We start from the raw sequence: 21051 nt of genomic DNA on the forward strand, positions 1-21051 counted from the left end.
GCGTAATGCTTCGATTCCTCTGTAAGCAGGATGTGGGTCGCTAGACCACAGATGATGTGTCACTTGCTCACAGATTCCTCTAACAAACGCCTCTTTATCTGCCCTCCGTGCCCTCGCAGCCATCCTTCTTAGTTCCCGGTACGTACCAGAGTTGCCATTGAGCCGTGTGCTGCAACTCCTCTCAATGATACCCAGGGTGCCCTGTGAGATGAACACCAACACAACCCTCAGCAACCTTCAGGGTCTTGTCACGGAAGGTCTCCCACATCACATTAGGATCGGCAGTTGCACCCAAATCTGCAAGTTCCTCACACAAACTGCATGCAAACTAATTAGAAACAGCCTGGTTTTGGAGTCTGGCCAAGTCCAGGCTCATTTTCTTAGTAGGTGGTAACCTACTGGACCTAAGCTGGATCTTAAGAGTAGCAACAACAAGTCTGTGGTCAGAATTCACAAACTGGGCACTTCTGTAGACCCTGCAGTTTTGCAAGAGCCTCCAGAGTCTGCCCACAAGGATGTGATCGATCTCCTTCACCGCACCACCAGTATTGGAGTACCAAGTCCAACGATGCGGTTCTGGGCTCTGGAACCAGGATCCAGCGATTTGCAGCCCCCTGACCTTTTGCAAAGTCAAGGAACATGGAGCCACTTTTAACACGGTTACCAGACCCATGGGGACCGAGACAATCCTCAAAGACAGCCCTGTCAGTGCCAGTGGCTGCATTAAAGTCACCCATGACCAGAGGAGTGTCACCTCGTGGGCAGCCATCAACCACTGAGCGAAGCTGCGAATAAAATGTCTCCCTCACTGAGACATCACCTGCCGCGGTCGGAGCATACACTAAGACAACAGACGAGGCACCCAGGGAGTGCCGTAATCGGAGTCTCATAATATGCTTGTTGAAAGAAGTGACATCGGACACTATCGGAAGAAGCTAATCCGCTACAACAACAGCTACTCCCCGAGTATGACAGCCATCAGAGCGACCAGACCAATAAAGGTGTATCCACCTACAGATATCTGGCCAGTCTCCGGTCTGAGCACCTCAGAGAGTGCCGCCACTGAAATGCGGAGTTTACGCAGCTCCTCCGACAGCAGAGGAAGATAATCATCTTGCCGGAGAAACAAGATGTTCCATGAGCCTACCCGTATGGTCCGCCTCAAATTGGGACCCGAGTGCTGCCGTGCAGCACCACACCAGTTCCAATTCCCAACAGACCTGACCCCATTGGCTCGCCAATGGTTTCGACTCTTCCAGGAATGGGGCTCCTGAGGGCTTTCCCTCCCCTTCATGATGCGATCAGCCTTCCTATTGGCGGCTGCAGCAGAGCTACTCCCACGGAGAGTTTAAAAAAAAAAAAAAAAAAAAGAGTCCTTTCTGTCGTCTCGAAGCTGTGTGAAGTTTTTTTTTTTTTTTACGGTGGCTGGAGTGCCAATCCTGCCACCAACCCCCATGATTTCCCTGCAAGTTGGAGGACCACTTGCAGGGCTGGATGCAGTTTAACGTCATATCCAGGACTAGACTTTACTACATTACTCTTTAACAGTTCTCATCACACTGTTAGACCTTGTGATCAATTTTAGGAGCCCTAATAACTTAATATTCATCTTCCAACTCTGTTAAACTGATTATGTCAATTTTTAGATGACTTTTGTCTCATTTCCTTGATTTCTGTCAAAGAGTATTTTCGTTTTCAAACACCTGAGGTGTTGTTTTTTTCTTTATGTTGTTGCCTTTCTCCAAAATAAGGGATCTGTTTGGCACTTTCCAAATTCAGAACTACATCAAATGAGAGAATATGTTCAATAATAATACTAAGGACTCCTCACTCATGCTCTCACTTCCAGCTGTTAATTAAAGAAAATACTGACCACGCAATCACATACAAGTATCACTTCATTAAAAGTCTCTGAATTCAGAAGATGACAATTATACAGTGCTATCAACAAAGTTACTAAATTGCCTTAATATTAGATTAGATATACTTTATTAGTAAACAAGTGGAAACTTTAATGAAGCTTGAGAGAAGAAGGAAGAAAAAAAAATATAAATATTATAATAAACAGGTAAACAAACAAACAAACAAACAACCACCTGCCCCAAACACACAACTTCTGCACTGGATGATGAAGAGTTGCTGCTGTCATTAACACCCTTGTAAGTCGCCGTAAGATGGTAAGACCTGTCCAGATGTACCACAAGTTTATGTTTAAAGGCATTAACATTAGAATACAGTAGATCCAGCTTGCTGTGTTCACAAAAGTAACAAGGCATTCAATCCAGAGTTGCCTGGTTGAAGACACCAGTGTTCAGAATGACGTTTTTTTAAAAAAAAAAAAAAAAAAAAAAAAGTTTCCCAATAGAATGAATCATTCATGTTGCAGAGTTTAAAAACAGGCATCACTAGGAAGATGCAACCCCCTCCTAGTCGGCAACATGGAAGAATTCAGACTGCATTTCAAAGTCTGGATCACACATTTAAGCTTTATTTGTGCTGTACTTGCTTTTTTAGTACATCTTATTCACATAAGTCTCCAGACCACTCTGTCTGATCATATCAGATGTAACCCATGCAGCATTAAATAGCATCTGAAGGGTTAGGCTCATTCTCCATAATACCCAAAATGCCACAATACCTAAACTCACTGTACCTTGCCCTGAGAAGATATAGTTTTTTCAACTTAAAAGGCAACTGAAAAGTTCTTTACACTTCAAAAGTAACCGAAGCAGGCCAGTTTTGAATTATTACCACCTTTCATTCGCCCTCACTCCAGATCTTCACATTTGCCATCCTTTAAAGAGCTGTTTTTCGAATATGGTGCGAGATAATTCCTTTGATGGTAGTGATCACAATGCTAAGTACAAGAATATTTATTATATACTACTTGTGGCGGACGGCCAGGTCCCATGCCCGGCCGGGACGCCCCTTCGATGGGTATTCAGGAGGAGCAGCCCTGGACAGTGCAGTACCTCCCCCTGGACGCTGGACGGGCGGTGCCTCAGTCTCTCTCAGGGCTTCATGGCCCTGTTGGGATCTGGGGTGGCCGCCAGAGGGTGCGGCACAGGTCCCTGAGCCCCGCTGGACTAATCTTCAGCCCCACCCGGGAGTGCAACCAGAAACAGGTGATCAAGCACCTGGAGCACTTCTGGGTGGGCCATAAAAGGAGCCAGCAACCTCCACTCAACAGCCAGAGTCGGAAGGCGGTGGATAAAGCTTGTGGAGGAGTGGTGGTGGTGGAAGAGACAGAGGAGTGTTGTAGTGTGGTTTTGGTGCTTGGGACTGTGTTGTAGCTGAGTGGATTACAGGGAAGACGTGCCCTCCAGCTGAAGAAAAATAAAAGTTTTTAAGTGCCTCCCGTGTCCAATCTGTGTCGGGTCGGGTGCAACATAGCGCCTTTCTTACACACTTTACACTTCTCAAAGTTTCTTATGTCATCATATTTTGTATTGGGTAGAGGTACAGGTACAGGTAGAACCTTTTCGAATCTTTTTCAGATTGGCATTCTCCATCTGGAACCATAGACAACATATTTCTACAGTTCAATTTGAATTAATCACCTACGTTCTGCTAATTTTAAAAAAAAGACAATTTTCAGGGTTATTTTCATTAGCAGTACTATAGTAGGTGCTAATTTCAAGATCAGTGATATCATAAATCTCTACATTAGACACCAAATCATGCATTTCATACTCTCACAGAAGAAAGTTAAACATTTGTGTATCAGTCTGTGAATCCTTAATAAACAGAGTAAGTTTCTTAGCTATTAATAGAGAAAACTTGACTTCAGCTATTAGATGTGAGCCATGGTAATTTTCTGGGCTTTATGTTTCTTTTTCTTCGTATTTCTGAAATATTATTATACACTAAGTCTTATTTCTAAGGTCCTCTCTGCAACAGTTACTTTCCAGCCAACTGTGCTAAAAAAAAAAAAAAAAATCAGTGAGAAATGAACATTACCTGTAGCACCTCAGGGTTGTGTGCTGTTCTCTCTCCTGGCTGGAGTATATCTAAATAACTAGTTCAAAAATCAATATAAATTGTGTTGCTCTGCAGTCAAACAAGAAACCTAGCCCTAAATGATACCTTTTCAATGTCTAGTTCACAGCCTCTCATATTTAAAATAGCAGAGTCACAGACCCTTCACAATTGCTTTTGCAGCGAACCCACAAATTTCCAAATGACATTCAGGCTGTCCATTTAAACCTGTATCAAACTGAATATGTTAATCTTTCCCATACAGTCACTGAAATGCTATAGCATGATTTTGACATTGACATAGACCATATATTCAAGCCCATAGCACTGTATAACCACACTGCTATTCTCCCATAACCAAATTTGAACAATCATTCGCTTGAATTATGACTTGTAGTTTAAGGTTCGGTCATATTCCTCTGATTTTTTTAATTTTCTTCACAAACATTGACTTACAATCTGGTGAAATTCTATAGCAGGACAGGTATGACTATTTACATTCTCCACATGTAAAAGATTTAGAAATCTTGCTACCAAGAAACATGCTGAAGCAACTTTTTAAACACCATCACAAAATCTAAAAAAAATGCGTAACAAGATCATTTAATTTTCTCAAACTTTAAAAAAATTTGAAACTGAAAGAAGCCATCCTGGTCAAAAAGTGTACAAGCAATAGGGATAACCGCACCCTGGAGAGGATTGTGAAACAAAACCCATTCAAAAATGTGGGGGAGATTCACAAAGAGTGGACTGCACCTGGAGTCAGTGCTTCAAGAACCACCACGTACAGACGTATGCAAGACATGGGTTTCAGCTGTCGCATTCCTTGTGTCAAGCCACTCTTGAACAAGAGACAGCGTCAGAAGCGTCTCGCCTGGGCTAAAGACAAAAATGACTGGACTGCTGCTGAGTGGTCCAAAGTTATGTTCTCTGATGAAAGTAAATTTTGCATTTCCTTTGGAAATCAAGGTCCCAGAGTCTGGAGGAAGAGAGGAGAGGCACAGAATCCACGTTGCGTGAGGTCCAGTGTAAAGTTTCCACAGTCAGTGATGGTTTGGGGTGCCATGTCATCTGCTGGTGTTGGTCCATTGTGTTTTCTGAGGTCCAAGGTCAACGCAGCCGTCTACCAGGGAGTTTTAGAGCACTTCATGTTTCCTGCTGCTGACGAACTTTATGGAGATGCAGATTTCATTTTCCAACATGACCTGGCACCTGCACACAGTGCCAAAGCTACCAGTACTTGGTTTAAGGACCATGGTATCCCTGTTCTTGATTGGCCAGCAAACTCGCCTGACCTTAACCCCATAGAAAATCTATGGGATATTGTGAAGAGGAAGATGCAATACGCCAGACCCAACAATTCAGAAGAGCTGAAGGCCACTATCAGAGAAACATGGGCTCTCATAACACCTGAGCAGTGCCACAGACTGATCGACTCCATGCCACGCCGCATTGCTGCAGTAATCCAGGCCAAAGGAGCCCCAACTAAATATTGAGTGCTGTACATGCTCATACTTTTCATGTTCATACCTTTCAGTTGAGCAACATTTCTAAAAATCCTTTTTTTGCATTGGTCTTAATTGATATTCTAATTTTCCGAGATACTAAATTTGGGACTTTCATTAGTTGTCAGTTATAATCATCAACATTAAAAGAAATAAACATTTGAAATACATCAGTCTGTGTGTAATGAACGAATCTAATATACAAGTTTCACTTTTTGAATGGAATTACTGAAATAAATCAACTTTGTCATGATATTCTAATTTTATGACCAGCACATGTAAGTCTTGACATCAATCCAAAGAAACTTTTCATTGTTGTTCCTTTTCTTCCATTCACAATGCCTTTGCCATTTCATACAATATGACTTCTCAGCACAGCATAACCCCTGTTACAGATATTAACTATTTTCTTACAGTAGCAACATCCTACCTTACATTCTTAATTTTGTTATTTTGAAGCCAATTTAGGTTAAAGAACAAGTTTCACAGCCTGTTTCTTTTCAGTTTTACAGAGTCATTAGGGCTTGAAAGCAGATTTTACATAGCTTAATGTAAAGTTGAAAGCTTACTCTCATAAAAGAAAATGAAACCCGAGAAAACTGTTCATATACACTCCTCTGGCACCCATTATGTAGCATGAACAATTGTGATTTTCAGAAACTACATTTTAAAAGATTTTTTTCATGGTAAGGAGTTTTTCTTGTTTAAGTGAAGTCAGGCAAATAAAGAACAATGAGCTTAAAAAATAATTCAATGATCATCAAGTCATTAGAAGTTCCAAAACAACCAATGTATAAATAAAAATGTGACACATAGATACATAGTCTTAGTCAACTGTAAATGTGCAGATATTTCTGTTACAAAGACCTTTTATCGAGTCAAGAATATTTCTGCTGAGGCACATTCATCCATTGGCAAGAGCAAAGGAACATGAATTAGAAGGTTATCTGAAATATACATTATCTACTTGTGTAACAAATTAACAACAACAGCTGGCATCAGTGTGAGCCATTGTCTTTCAATACTGTAGCAGGAAAAGCAATGTCATCATCATATTATAGCAGAGTTGTACCAAGTTGGCTTTTATAGTGACTTGCTCTACATACTGCTGGAGCAGTCTTAGTCCCCTAAACCTGAATTGAATTAAGCAGATTCAATAATGCAACAAAAATAAATTACAGTAACAAAAACCTTTAAATAAACTATCAAAATCCAAGATTCAAGCACACTCACTAGAATTAGTCCTTTGTATAAATATATAAAATCCAACGTATTTCTGTCTGTCTGATTTTCACAAGCGAACTACTTAACAGATTTAGATTGGGTTTTTTTTTTTTTTTTTTTTTTTTTTTTTCTATAATTTGCTTGAACATTTCGGTTGATTTTGTGACTTCTCTCATTGCGCTAAGTATCATACGGTAGTTCGCTTGCAGGAGCGATATATTCGCTCCAATCCGAGACAGAGGCTGCAGGCCAAGAGGAGTGGGAAGCAGGCAGGGCCCGCCTCACTCACACGCCAGCCTCTGTTCGAATCGGTCTACCATTGGCTACATTTTGGAGCATACCTTGCCTCTGCTTACCTACGGATACCAATTTGTTTATTAATTTTTAAAGTTTGTCCTGTTTCACTACTACACGGTCGGAGCCACAGGGGACAGCTATTCTGTTTATATTAAAATAATATTCATCTATGATGCTTAAAGTTGAGGAAATAATAATATTTATGTCTGATGAAAAACATTGCCCAAACGGAAAAGTTGTTTATAAAAATCTAAAAAAGGCAACATTTTCCTAAACATAAATAAAAATAACAGTTGTCTAACAGTGTTATAGTAATAGCAGTAGTAGGAGTGTTCAACACATATTACTACACTAGCTTATAGACCTTTATAGATGCCTTTACGCTACTGTTGATAAAAGAGAACTATTTTTGTTAACAGTTTTAACACTGTAAGAATAACACATCCTGATAAAACTTTTAAATACTATCAGAAGGAAGTACTTTGTTAATTTGCTAATCATCAATGATTAACTATTAATCCACATAATCATAATTCATTTTATAAAAAATAAACCAGTAAATTCACAATTTCTAATGGTTACAGATCAAAAATAATGGGGGAAAATTAAAAAACATATCATAAGAGTATAAAGATTACGAACCATCATCCTCCTTAGTTTCCAAGGGCACACTCCAGGCAATCAAATTCCTCGCAGTGCGACCTTCTTCTGCAACAATCTTCCTCACTTTATCATGACTGTTTGAACGCTGAATGGAAGCCTGAATGGGCAAAAAAAAATTATACTTTTTTTGAAATAATGCGTTATGTTTGTTTGTTTATAATATATAATCATTCTATTACATATATTTGTCCAATGCTTATATTAAAGGTCTTATAATAACAACTGCCTATTCATACAAATATTTTGTATATTCTTAGACCACAACAGCAGCAGTATGAGGAAAAAAAAAAAATTATCCCAGGACTAAGAACCTTTTTGTTACAAGCAGATGGACCTTTACATAGAAGCTACACAAACATCTTGATAGATTACCTTACTATTAGATTTGAAAATGGTCTCAGTATATTTATTTTTTTAATCCTATATACAGATATATATTTTATTTATTGCAAATGTATTAAACCAGTAATAAAACTGATGTGAAAATGTCCCCTTATTATGTTCTTTAAAAATCGACGGTTTCACTGCAGTAATCAAAAGAAGTTTAATTGTCAGAGGATACTTTATGGCTCTTTAGTGTCATCTAGTGGTCACTAAGAAAACTAATCATCAGATCTGCACATTTTAATGTATAAAAATTAACTAGGAGAACTATAGAACCATAGATCAATTTAAATAACAAGAAAATCAATAGTGTGTGTTTTACATTGTTGAGACTCCTTTGTTTTTGGAATTATACTAAACTACATTATTAGAAATGTAGAATTGGCATATTTGAATTGACTTGCATCTAAATTCTGCCATTTATAATACAAAGGAGTCCTTCAATATTTGTGAAAAATCTTGAACTTGAATTTTACTGCCAGACAACATAGTTGTTAAGATTTTTTTCTTGGTGTAATCATCTTTTTCACATGAACACCAATACATATAGAACCATGACAACAGAGACCTGCAGTCATACACAGTAATCTATAGCAATTATTTTAAAGGTTTTTATAAACTTTTGACATTCCACATTTTATCACTATTATATTGTATGTAGATAATAAATAATTAAAATAAGAACTGTGTCTGCTTAATTCAGTAAAATTTATTTTTAGGGATGAGTCCAAGCTGTTAATAAATTAAATGGTGTCTGCTTAAGACTTTTAAGGATAAAACATCCTGTCCATCTTTTTGTCAAACAATGTTAGAGGTATGGAAGAGGGGGGCCTCCATCATATATTTCATAGGAAGAAATTAAGTTACATTTATTAATATACTGCCTACACACAGCATCAACAAATCACTATCTGTTGTACACATCTCTGAAAGAGCTGTATAACCAATAGGGCTAATAATGTTAATTGATTACCCCCCCCCCCCCCCAAAAAATACTATGACAGTAGTGCAAAACGACAAAGAATGTTAATACTGCTGTGAGGGGCCAGGCGGTAGTAAAAATATGCAGTTTACCTACTCTTCAAATACAATTACCTTCTAAGTATTTGATACTTTCCCAATCTTATATGACGAACAGAGCAAGCTTTCATGTTCAGATGTGGTGATCTGTACTTTTATGAAACACTCACCATGGACTGAAGCTTATGCTACTATCAATTGTTGCTCCAAGTGAAACAAGGGGTAATGAATACACCTATAATGAATACAATACCAAGGTTGCAGTAGCGGGAGTTTTGCAGATGTTGTACCAAACCCTAATGGAGAAACACTAGCTAAAGTTTAGAACAAAGCTTATAATTTAATGGTCAGTCCACATTCCCAAAAAGAATAACATTGTCTATACAACTAATTAAAAATAAGGTTACTGCACAAGGTAACTGCACCTGCACCTTATCTCCATGATAGTTCAGAGATGAGCAGAAACGGAAGACCTCAGAGAACAGTTGGTTCTTCAGATTGAGCACATTAAGAGTAGCCAGTTGAGACATTTTGAGACACATGGGGTTGGAGAACATCCAAACTATCTCCCCACCCAGGTACACTTTATGGAAAAGAATGTGATAGGTATTGGCTATATGGGCAGATATTAAGTACAAATACAAATAGTCCAAATACAAAAGTCTTTTTATAAAAGAAGAACCATGACAAAGAAGCAAATTGTATAAAACTTACATTTATTGCTAAATTAACAAAGAATTGCCACTTATCAATATTAATTGTTATAATTGTATTATAAATCTATGCTTGAATTTTGTTTTCCATGAGGGGTTTCAGAATCCATCCATCCATCCATTATCCAACCCGCTGAATCCGAACACAGGGTCACGGGGTCTGCTGGAGCCAATCCCAGCCAACACAGGGCACAAGGCAGGGAACCAATCCTGGGCAGGGTGCCAACCCACCGCAGGGTTTCAGAATAGGTTTAATAAAAAATAAGTGATCTTTAAAGGTTGCTCGATTTATTTTGAAATGTATACATACTAATTTTGTTCATTGACATTTTCTTGTCAATTATTTACAACAACAGCATTTATTTATATAGCACATTTTCATACAAATGATGTAGCTCAAAGTGCTTTACAGGAGTGATGCTTAAATAAGTAAATGCTTATAATCAACACTTTCAAAATCCAAACATAAATATTAAGGCTTCATGAACCACCAACTGCTTAGATTACAAGTTGGACAACCTGGAGAAAATAAAGCAACTCAGATTCTCAAAAAAACTGCACAAAAACCTTGGTCAATTGTATAAAACAAAAAAAATTAACCTGGTCATTCAGAAATGTGATTTTTGTGGTCAAATTGTATTAGGAACGAAGTGATACACATTTAACATTTAGTTTGTTCTTTGCTTTTTTTAAAAAAAAAAAAAAATATATACCAAATCAATAGTGACTAGAACTTCACATGAATGCACTGAAATGTAAAAGTGAAATGTCATAACTCAGAGCTACAAATACTCTGACAGCACATAGCACATAAAACCAGTAATTATCCTATACACACATTGGGAATACACATGCAAGATTTAAAATTTGCGTCATTTGTGTTAGCTGTGCATACCTGTTGATATATATGGAAACTAAAAAAGTGCTCCACACGATTAATTTCCTATCTTTACACTATGTCCAACTGCTGCAAATTAGAAAATCTATCAAATGAAACTCTGATGATACTTGTAACAATTGGACTATAAAAGGAACCTCACAAGTAATTCTGAAAATCAACAGTATTTGTTTTCACCAATTCTTTGTTCTTAAAATGATTGATTATCTATTAACTATGAGGTCAAAGTGTATGTGCAAACCATACTTTACTAAACACCACAAGTTATGTACTATAAATCTCATGTTTAGATTATTTGGCTTGGGGATTTGTTAAAACAGTCCCAGGAACAAACTCAAACAGATTGGTTTACTCAGTTCCACATCAGCAGGTTTCCTTGGAATGCTTGAAGAAAAGTGGTCACTGTTATAATGCCTACTAGATGAAATGACACTGCAAAGGTCTCTTTACTAAACAATGCTGAGTGCACATTGATCTTAATAAAACACAAGTCCAGAAAAAAAGAACAGTGTCAACCCATTATTACAATGTGAAATGAATAACTCAAGAGACATGAATTATTCTATAATTGCTTCCGAAACTGATTTATCCATTATGTGGATATTGGAACAGAGCTATTCCTGGAAAAAATGGAGTGCAAGACAGAATCCTGACAAACAGAATGCCAGTATACTCGCACATTCTGATTTACTAGTTTAATAACAGCCAAGTAGCTTAATGCTAAGGTCTTCTGTGTGTGGGACAAACTGGAGTTGTTCTATGAAAAATATGGAAATTTACAAATTATATTTAGACAGTGCTCATGCCAGACTTGAAACCCAGGTAGCATGCACAAAATACAAAGGGTGATGGCAAATACAAAATTCTGAGGGTGATAGCACTGACAGAAGGAGTGTGCAAAGCAGGGCAAAAACATGCCGGATTCAAAGTAATACGTTTTGCCAAAATTAAAAGGTGTCACAGGCAACGGCATTGCAGCATTTAGCATTAGTAAGTGTCGAATATGAGGGGTATTTTACATGTCACCTCTTAACATTGACAGTGTACTCTTTCTAGTGAATTCTCAAACACACAATATTAGATTGGACACCTTCCCTTTTATTATTGCAGATCAGTTTAAATACCTAGGGGTAAACATCACAAGTAAACACAAAGCTCTTTATCAACAAAATTTCACCGGCTGTATGGAAATAATTAAGCAAGGCTTGCATAGATGGTCAACCCTTCATCTCACTCTAGCTGGAAGAATTAACGTTGTTAAGATGAATATTCTTCCTAAGCTTCTTTTTTTATTTCAAAACATTCCAATATACATCAATAAATCATTCTTTAAGCAATTAGATTCAACAATAACCTCATTTATTTGGAACTCAAAACATCCACGTATCAAAAGAACAACCCTACAAAGACCTAAGGCAGAAGGTGGCATGGCTCTACCTAACTTTCAGTTTTATTACTGGGCAGCAAACATACAAGCTATAAAAACCTGGACACAAATAGATGAACATACACAGGCCTGGTCCACAATAGAAGTAAAATCCTGCAGTACTTCTTTATATTCCCTGCTTTGTGCCCCAACAAATGCAAGGTATCGGCAATATACTAATAACCCAATTGGGCTTAACTCACTCAGAATATGGAACCAAAGTAGAAAGCATTTTAAGATGGAGAAGCTTTTATCTGTGGCACCTCTGCAAGAGAACCACCTTTTTCAACCCTCGCAAACATATGCAGTTTTTAATATCTGGAAAAGATTTGGGATTAAATTGCTCAGAGATCTTTATATAGACAACATCTTTGCATCCTATGAACAGTTACATTCCAAATTTAACTTTCCAGCTACACATTTCTTTCACTATCTTCAAATTAGGAACTTTGTTAAACAGAACCTGCCCGATTTTCCTCATCTTGCACCCTCGTCCACGCTGAAAAAAAATACTGCTCAATTTCAGGGACTTAGACAATATCTCTGCAATATATAAAATTATTTTACAGTCCCTCCCTTTCAAAGATGCAAGAGGACAACGGGAAAAAGATCTCTTAATCAATATATCAGAAAAGGAGTGGAAAACAGCAATGCAGAGACTTCACTCAAGCTCCATATGCGCAAAGCATATAATTATTCAACTCAAAGTTATATATCGAGCACATCTGTCTCGCCTAAAACTGTCCAAAAAATTTCCAGGGCAAGATCCAACCTGCGATTGCTGCAATCAAGTCCCAGCCTCACTGGGTCACATGTTTTGGGCCTGCACCAAATTAACATTATTTTGGACCAAAATTTTTAAGTGCCTTTCAGACAGCCTTGGTGTCACAATCCCTCCTAACCCATTAACAGCTGTGTTTGGTTTTCTTCCAGATGGTTTTAAAGTGGAGAAGGACAAACAAACTGATTGCATTCACTACACTTTTGGCACGCAGACTTATTTTGCTGAACTGGAAGAATCCTAACACTCCTCTTTTAAGTCAGTGGGTAACCGATGTTTTATACTATTTGAAATTGGAAAAAATAAAATATACAGTTAGAGGTTCTGTGCAGAATTTTTTTTTAAACCTGGCAGGATATAATCAATAAAATTTTAGAATGAGCTCTTAAAGCACCGAGGAAGCAATTATCTGTGCATCTCTTTTTCCTCTCCATTCATCTCTACTGGCCTATTAAACTCATCAATTTAGGTATGTCTACAAGCCTTAAGTTTTACTCTGTTGGCCATGCTCTCTCTCTCTGGGGTGGGGATCGACTTGTTTTCTTTGTTTTTTTGTTTTTTTTAATCCTATTATTTGTAAAAAATTGATTGATGATTTGTATGAATTATTACAATAAAATTCTAAATAAAATTTAAAAAAAAAAAAAAACATTGACAGCCCTTTCAAATCTGTGCTATGATATTTTGATTCTTTTCACAGGTTGACAATTTTTACAATAACATTTACTGTATTTTCTGAAAAAGAAACAACTTTTAACATACATTCAGTAGTTGTCATTAATTAATTGCTTTATTTACTTGAAATGGTTGATGTGTAAAAGTTCTTGTAAAGGGTGGTAACTATAAATACAAGTAGCAGGGTAATTCTAACCACACTTAATTCGACAGGATTAATTGTTAATATAGCCGAGTCCAAATTTAGTTAGAGGACATAAATCTACCTACAATGTACTGAGAAAATTAATAGACCACTCAAAAAAACAAATTCCAAACCCTTATTATCTGGACAGAAAAGTGTTCATATGCTCATAAAAACAACAAATAACATTAGGAAAAATAAATAAAACAATTGTCACACAGGTGCGCATGGGAAACAGCTGAAGGGCCTAAACACTTGTAATTCTACGCCAGGCCAGGGGGCGGCGGAGTGTACCGACTATCTCTCTAAGTCCCTTGCAGACCTTTCCCGGGAAATCCCGCCTCTTGCTGGCCCCAAGGATGACATCACTTCCGGACACCAGGAAGCCACTCCCAGTTCCTGCAACGATGACATAATTTCCTTTCCAGGCCTTTAAAACTGCCATCTTGCCTTAACACAGGCAGTTCTGTTTTGGACTCCAAAGTATACAGATCGTGTATCTAAAAAGACCAATTTGCAGCCGAGCATAATATACGGGTGGCTGCCCCAAACCTTTCTGATGTCTCCGACTCATTCTTATGACAGTGGCGTAGTCGGCAGGATTCAGCGTTCCCAGAAGAAACCAGGAAGGAACCATGAACGTACTAAGGTAGGAGAGTATCGGGTCCGTGTTTCCGGGTGGGTGGCGTGCTCAGTGGTCCGGAGTGACACAGTGCAGGCTTCGCTCCCACCAAGGGACAACGAACCCCTAGTCCTACACAGGGAGAATGTGGAGGAGACCCACCGACGTGGGCTGGTTCCTGGGGGGGAAACGAAAAGGGCTTACTATGTTCTCTCAGAGGAGAGGACTGGGCCGCCCGTTGGGACCAAGGTCCTAGAGACAGATGGGCTATCCCCAGACCAGCAGGTAAAAACCCTACAGACTTGGGAATATGATCCGGAGAGATCGACCCGGGAGCAGGCTTATGCTCTCTGGGAACGAGTAGCTCAATGGCTGAGACCATTTGAGCTAAATACTAGACAAATTGTGCAGCAGGTAGCCTGCTTTATCTTACTTCAAAGTCTTCCCAATACCTTTGCCCAGCCGGTCTGGGGAGACTTCCATACCATGGATGAGCTAATAGCTCAAATAAGACCTAACCCAGCCTCACAATCTGTGAGAGCAGAACAGTCCTCTAGTGCAGTGGTCCCCAACCTTTTTGACAGCAAGGACCACTTTATTAGATGCAAATTTTTCCACGGACCGGTCGGTTTGGGGGGTTGGTTGGGGGGGGCAGTTTTATACACAATTTACATAACATTTCTATTATTATTAAAGTTATTAAGCAGTTCGCATACGTTTGTAATCTGAGATTTTTCTTCTTTTTTTGCATATAACAAAGACATATGCTTTACATTTGCCAATCCAACAGATTGCACATCACAAACATTAACACTGCAATCTTTTTTTTGTGTCTGCCGTTTCTATAGGAGGGTGACAATGAGTTAAATTCCAATGGATGTTTTTCAAATGTTGACAAGCAATAAGCAAAAGGAATCGATGAAAACCACAGACAACAAAAACAGCAAAAAAAAAACAGTACGAGGAAAGTTCGAAGAAAGAGATTTTTTTTACAATGTTTCTGTTTGGGGATCGTTGTGCAAACGTGCACAACTGAGCTGCGACTACAGATCTAACTGCTCTGTGTATGATTCGTTCAAGCATTTCAAGGTCACTTCGTTGTAATGAAAGCATCTGTTGAATGTACTTCGTAGTAACGTGATTTCTATAGACTCTTGTCATATGGGGAAACTGTTGGGACCATAAAAATACTTTGTTGTAATAGTCTCTCACCTCGGTCTCTCTCCTCTCTCTGCACCGCTGCAAAGCCCCGCCCGCCAAGCGTTCTGAAAAGTCTGAGTGAGTCGCCGTTGCCGGCAGTTCTCTCGCGGCCCGGCTGTCAGACGGCTACGACCCGGTAGTGGGCCGCGGACCGGGTGTTGGGGACCCCTGCTCTAGTGGACTCCGTAGGGATTACGTCCCACTATACAAGTCCCTTCCATATAACCCGAAGCCTGTCCCGATGTCCCCAGGGCACAGGGTGGGCCGCTCGCACGGGAGCGCAGAGGGATGCGGGTGGAAGGAGGGACGACGGTTGTGTGCACTTACAAACCCCCTGGCTACTGGTCCTACGAGAGTGGTAATACTCAATGGCCTTAAAGTTACAGCACTTCTGGATACCGGCAGCAGCATCTCTGTTGTTGATTGCCATTATGTACTACCGCGACAGAGATCAAGGAAAAAGACCAGTATCCGGTGTATACATGGCGAAACTCGGTCATATAAAACCGCCCTGTGTGCCATCAGCTATGAGAGAGTGGTAAAAAAGTTCTCCGTAGCGGTTCACCCACACCCACCTTTTCCTGTGATACTAGGGCGAGACTGGTCCGACAGTAAATGTGGTGTACTGATATCCACTCCTCGTAACTCTGTAGGCCTAGTCATAGAAGGAACAAACCCGTCTCAGGCTGTTTCCATGCCGTGTAACCTGCCGGATGAAAGAGATACGGAAGACGGGGAGGTTCCTGGGCCGTCGCACATAAACACGTCATCAACCCGGGACTCGATGAGCCGGGAGGACTCCCCGCCCCTTGAGGTCAGTCCGGACCCTCTCTCCGACTTACAACTTCAATTCAAAGAAACACTGGCATCTTTCAGGACAGAACAATGGAATGACGACTCCCTGAAGTTTGCTAAAAATGCAGTCGTGCTTGTCAATGGCCAACGCACTCATCTGCTCATCGCAGCCCTCACTTTGTACTTGACAACGATCTGTTATATTGAGTAGCTGATCATGAGGGCGGAGTGCGGAAGTTGCTGCTAATCCCATGAACCTACCGGCGGCAGGTTTGTGAGTTGGCACACGCCCACCTCTTGGGAGGCCATCTAGGCACCGAAAAAACTTTAGAGCGGATTAAGCTCAGATTTTATTGGCCGGGAATAAATGAGGAGGTTTGCCGCTTTTGCATTTCTTGTCCAGAATATCAATTACGGCAAATTCAAGGAGGGACCGCGCTCCTCTCGTTCCCCTTCCCCTGACTGATGTTCCCTTTGAGCGTATTGGGGTCAATATAGTAGGACCCCTGGAGCCCTCGGCCCGAGGACATAAATATATATTAGTCCTCGTAGATTTCGCTACCCGATATCCAGAGGCAGTTCCGTTGCGCTCTGCCACTACTAAAGCTATCGCACGGGAACTAGTGGGTGTATTTGCACGTGTCGTGATCCCTAAAGAAATCCTTACGGATCACGGGACTCCCTTTACCTTGGCGACATTCAAAGAAACGGCCAAGTTACTCAAAATAAAGCACTTAAGGACCGCGGTGTATCATCCTCAAACCAATGGTCTTGTTGAGAGGTTCAATCAAACTCTCAAGCAAATGCTGTGCAAGGTGGTCAGCGGGGATGGAAGGAACTGGGATCAGCTCCTTCCCCTCGTACTCTTTGCTTATCGGGAAGTCCCTCAAGCCTCTACGGGGTTCTCCCCCTTTGAACTGTTGTATGGACAACAACCCCAAGGGTTACTGGATGTATTAAAAGAAGGATGGGAAGGAGAGGCTCTTCCCTCTGTCAATATATTAGAGTATATCGCGCAGTTACGCGATCGATTCGGGAAAATCTGACCTATTTTAAAGAGTCACATGGAAGAGGCGCAAGCAGCACAGGCCCACTATTATGATCGTGGCACGGTGCTCCGGGAGTTCTAACCGGGGGATCGCGTCATGGTGTTGGTCCCTACCTCGCATTCGAAGTTGCTTGCCCATTGGCAAGGCCCGTATGAAGTTAAGGAGAGGAAAGGGCTCGTCGATTATTTGGTGAAACAACCCAATCGTCGGCCGAGCGAGCGGGTGTATCAAGTCAACTTGCTGAAGCCGTGGAAGGAGAGGGACCCTGATCCCTCCTCCGCTCAGCCCCGCTCTTTCTTTGCTCAGATTGACAGCCTTAACTTCGGTCCCGACTTGAATGCTAAACAGAGACAAGAACTTGAGACAGCGATCTTGTCCATTCCGGAGGTAATAAGTGAGCAACCCGGAAGGACCTCTCCGATTGTGCATGACATCGTGACAGAACCCGGAGTTGTCATACGAGAATGCCCATATCGTCTTCCCAAAGCAAAGAGGGCAGAAGTGGAGCTTGAGATCAAGCGCATGCTGGAGCTAAGTGTGATTGAGGAAAGTTATAGTCCCTGGTCCAGTCCAATTGTCCTGGTCTGTAAGCCCGACGGAAGTTGGAGGTTTTGCAACAACTTCCGTCGGCTGAATCAAGTCTCCCAATTTGATACCTATCCAATGCCTCGCGTGGACGACCTCCTTGAGAGACTTGGACAAGCGAAGTTTTTGACCACACTTGACATAACAAAGGGGTACTGGCAGGTTCCTTTAACGGACTCCGCGAAGGCTAAGACCTCGTTTAGCATACCTAGTGGGCACTGGCAGTACACGGTCCTCCCATTCGGGTTACATGGGGCACCGGCAACTTTTCAGTGTCTGGTGGAAAGAGTGCTCCGGCCCCATAACACATTTAGTGCTGCCTATTTGGATAACGTTGTCATCTATTCCAGCACATGGAGGGATCACGTACGGCAGGTGGAAATGGTATTGCGGACACTGGCTGAAGCCGGGCTTCGAATTAACCCAAAGAAACAGTATTTGGGCTACCTGGTGGGTCGTGGTGCCGTAAAAGCGCAGTTGTCCAAAATTAATGCCATATTACACTGGCCCCGTCCAAATACCAAGTGACAAGTGCAGGCTTTTCTCGGGTTAGCGGGGTACTACCGCCGGTTTGTACCCCGGTTCTCCGAAAGAGCAGCACCCTTGACAGACCTTACAAAGAAGAGGGCCCCAAACCACGTGGTATGGACTAACAAGACTGCCGCTGCATTTTGTGACCTGAAACAGGCCCTTACGTCAGCACCCATATTGAAAGCCCCAGACTTTACACTCCCTTTCATACTCCAGACGGACGCTTCGGACACAGGCCTGGGGGCCGTGCTGAGCCAAAGTGTCAATGGTGTTGAACACCCCGTCATGTACCTGAGCTGGAAACTGTTGGATCGGGAGACCAGGTATGCCGCAGTGGAACGGGAGGCTCTTGCGATAAAATGGGCTATTACGCAGTTGAGGTACTACCTCTTGGGCCGTGAATTTACTCTGGTAACGGACCATGCGCCCCTCCAGTGGATGGCCCTTCACAAGGAGTCAAATTCGCGGGTCACTAGGTGGTTTCTTGACCTCCAACTATATAAGTTCTCGCTTATTCACCGGAAGGGTTCTCTCCATGCCAATGCAGACGCTCTCTCTCGAGTCCACGACCTCTCGGACAGGTCTGCCCGACCCAGTGGGTCTGGGCTAAGTGGGGGGCCTTGTCACACACGTGCGCATGGGAAACAGCTGAAGGGCCTAAATACTTGTAATTCTACACCAGGCCAGGGGGTGGCAGAGTGTACTGACCATCTCTCTCAGTCCCTTGCAGACCTTTCCCGGGAAATCCCGCCTCTTGCTGGCCCCAAGGATGACGTCACTTCCGGACACCAGGACGCCACTCCCAGTTCCTGCAACGATGACGTCATTTCCTTTCCAGGCCTTTAAAACTGCCATCTTGCCTTAACACAGACAGTTCTGTTTTGGACTCCGAACTATACAGATCGTGTACCTAAAAAGAGAAATTTGCAGCCGAGCATAATATACGGGTGGCTGCCCCAAACCTTCCTGATGTCTCCGACTCATTCTTATGACACAATGATATAATAAAAAGTAAAAAGACATTTTTTGCCCTTTCTGAAATCATGAGTTGGCACAAAAGTAATTCTATATAAAGACAGCCCTTGGGTTACTAAGGGGTTCTTTTTCTGTCAATGTTTGTAACCAAATTTCTTTCATAAGTCAGAATATACTGTAGACTGAAAATATCAGCTAATGGAAAAAATGGCAATAATAAGTAAGACTTTAATAAGTTTGAAACATTTTTCTGTATAATAAGTAAAAATAAATGAGGGAATATGACTGTACTCTTACACACACACACACACAAAAAAAAAAAAAATCACAAAATGCAAATCATTTAAAGGGAACTGATCCATGTACAATATGTTGACTTTATGACTAAAGCTCCTACAGTTGTTGATAATGGCAAAAAAAACTCAAAGTTGTAAAAGGCATAATAATGGCACAAAAAGACACTACTAACTGACAGCGGATTCCTGAGACAGCCCAGCTGTGAGGTGTACTTAGGATGCTTAGAATTTGAAGCAGCAGGTTCTGCTTCTGCTCAGCTAAACAAACAGCTGCTGATCTAGCATTCAGGGAAACATGCAGGCTTTACTAAAGAATCACTAAGACTGCTATTTTCTCTTCTAGCAGCTATACTCCCTCAGATAGCATCTTAAGTCCACGTTCCAACCATACTAAGAATTACAAGTGCAGGTTTTTAATTGGTCAGATAAACAGCCAACTGCCAGTCAAGCCGCTTACCTATGACTGAGCTTACTTTATGAGCTGCCCATTAGATTCTGTGACACATGTACTATATATGAAACAACAATATGATTGAAAATGGTGATGTCTCAGTGGTTGTTTGCCATGTCAAAACTAGTTTTCTTCAACTGTAAAAAAAGAAAAGGGAAACACACACACACACACACACACACACACACACACATACATACATATATATATTGTGAAGGATTGCCGGCTTTCTACTCCGGCCCTCACCCCCAGGCCGCCAGGAGGAGCTCTCCCAACAGCATGAACGTGCCCCGAATTCCAGCAGGGCATCATGGACTCTGTAGTTTATATGCACAGCCCTGCTGGATACCATGGGGGCCTCCAGGAGTCGCTGTAGGGAGGTTGTCGGACTCTTATGTGCCCTATAACCCGGAGGTGCGTCAAGATCACATGACAGGAAGAAACGACGTGCCTCCGGGGTGAAGAAGAGTTTTTATATGACCCGGAAGTGTTCCTAGTCACGTGGACAGAGAGGACGAAACACTTCCGGATCAGGACTATAAAAGGACTGTGGGAAGCCCAGAACAGTGAGCTGAGCTGGGTGGAAGGGTGGCAACGCGTCTGGGAGTGGAGGATTGGTTATTGTTTATTGTTATTATTATTATTATTGAGTATTGTGGAGAGGAGGGTGCTTTGTGCACTTATTTATAATAATAAATATTATTATATTTGGACTTTTACCTGGTGTCTGACGTCTAGTCTGAGGGTTCAAGGGGTCACAGAGACCTCAATCTATCACAGTTGGCGTAGTCGGCAGGAG

At 41.1% G+C, this 21051-nt stretch overlaps 1 protein-coding gene across 1 annotated transcript in view; it reads right to left on the reverse strand.

The window, feature by feature from the left end:
- Positions 1-21051, reverse strand: part of scaper (S-phase cyclin A-associated protein in the ER) — a 720649-nt gene that overhangs the window by 661551 nt on the left and 38047 nt on the right. Inside the window, 1 exon segment of the mRNA XM_051920308.1 lies at positions 7647-7764. Coding sequence (XP_051776268.1) covers positions 7647-7764 — 118 coding nt within the window.

The sequence above is a fragment of the Erpetoichthys calabaricus genome, chromosome 17 (assembly GCF_900747795.2).
Source record: "Erpetoichthys calabaricus chromosome 17, fErpCal1.3, whole genome shotgun sequence".
Lineage (NCBI taxonomy): Eukaryota > Metazoa > Chordata > Cladistia > Polypteriformes > Polypteridae > Erpetoichthys > Erpetoichthys calabaricus.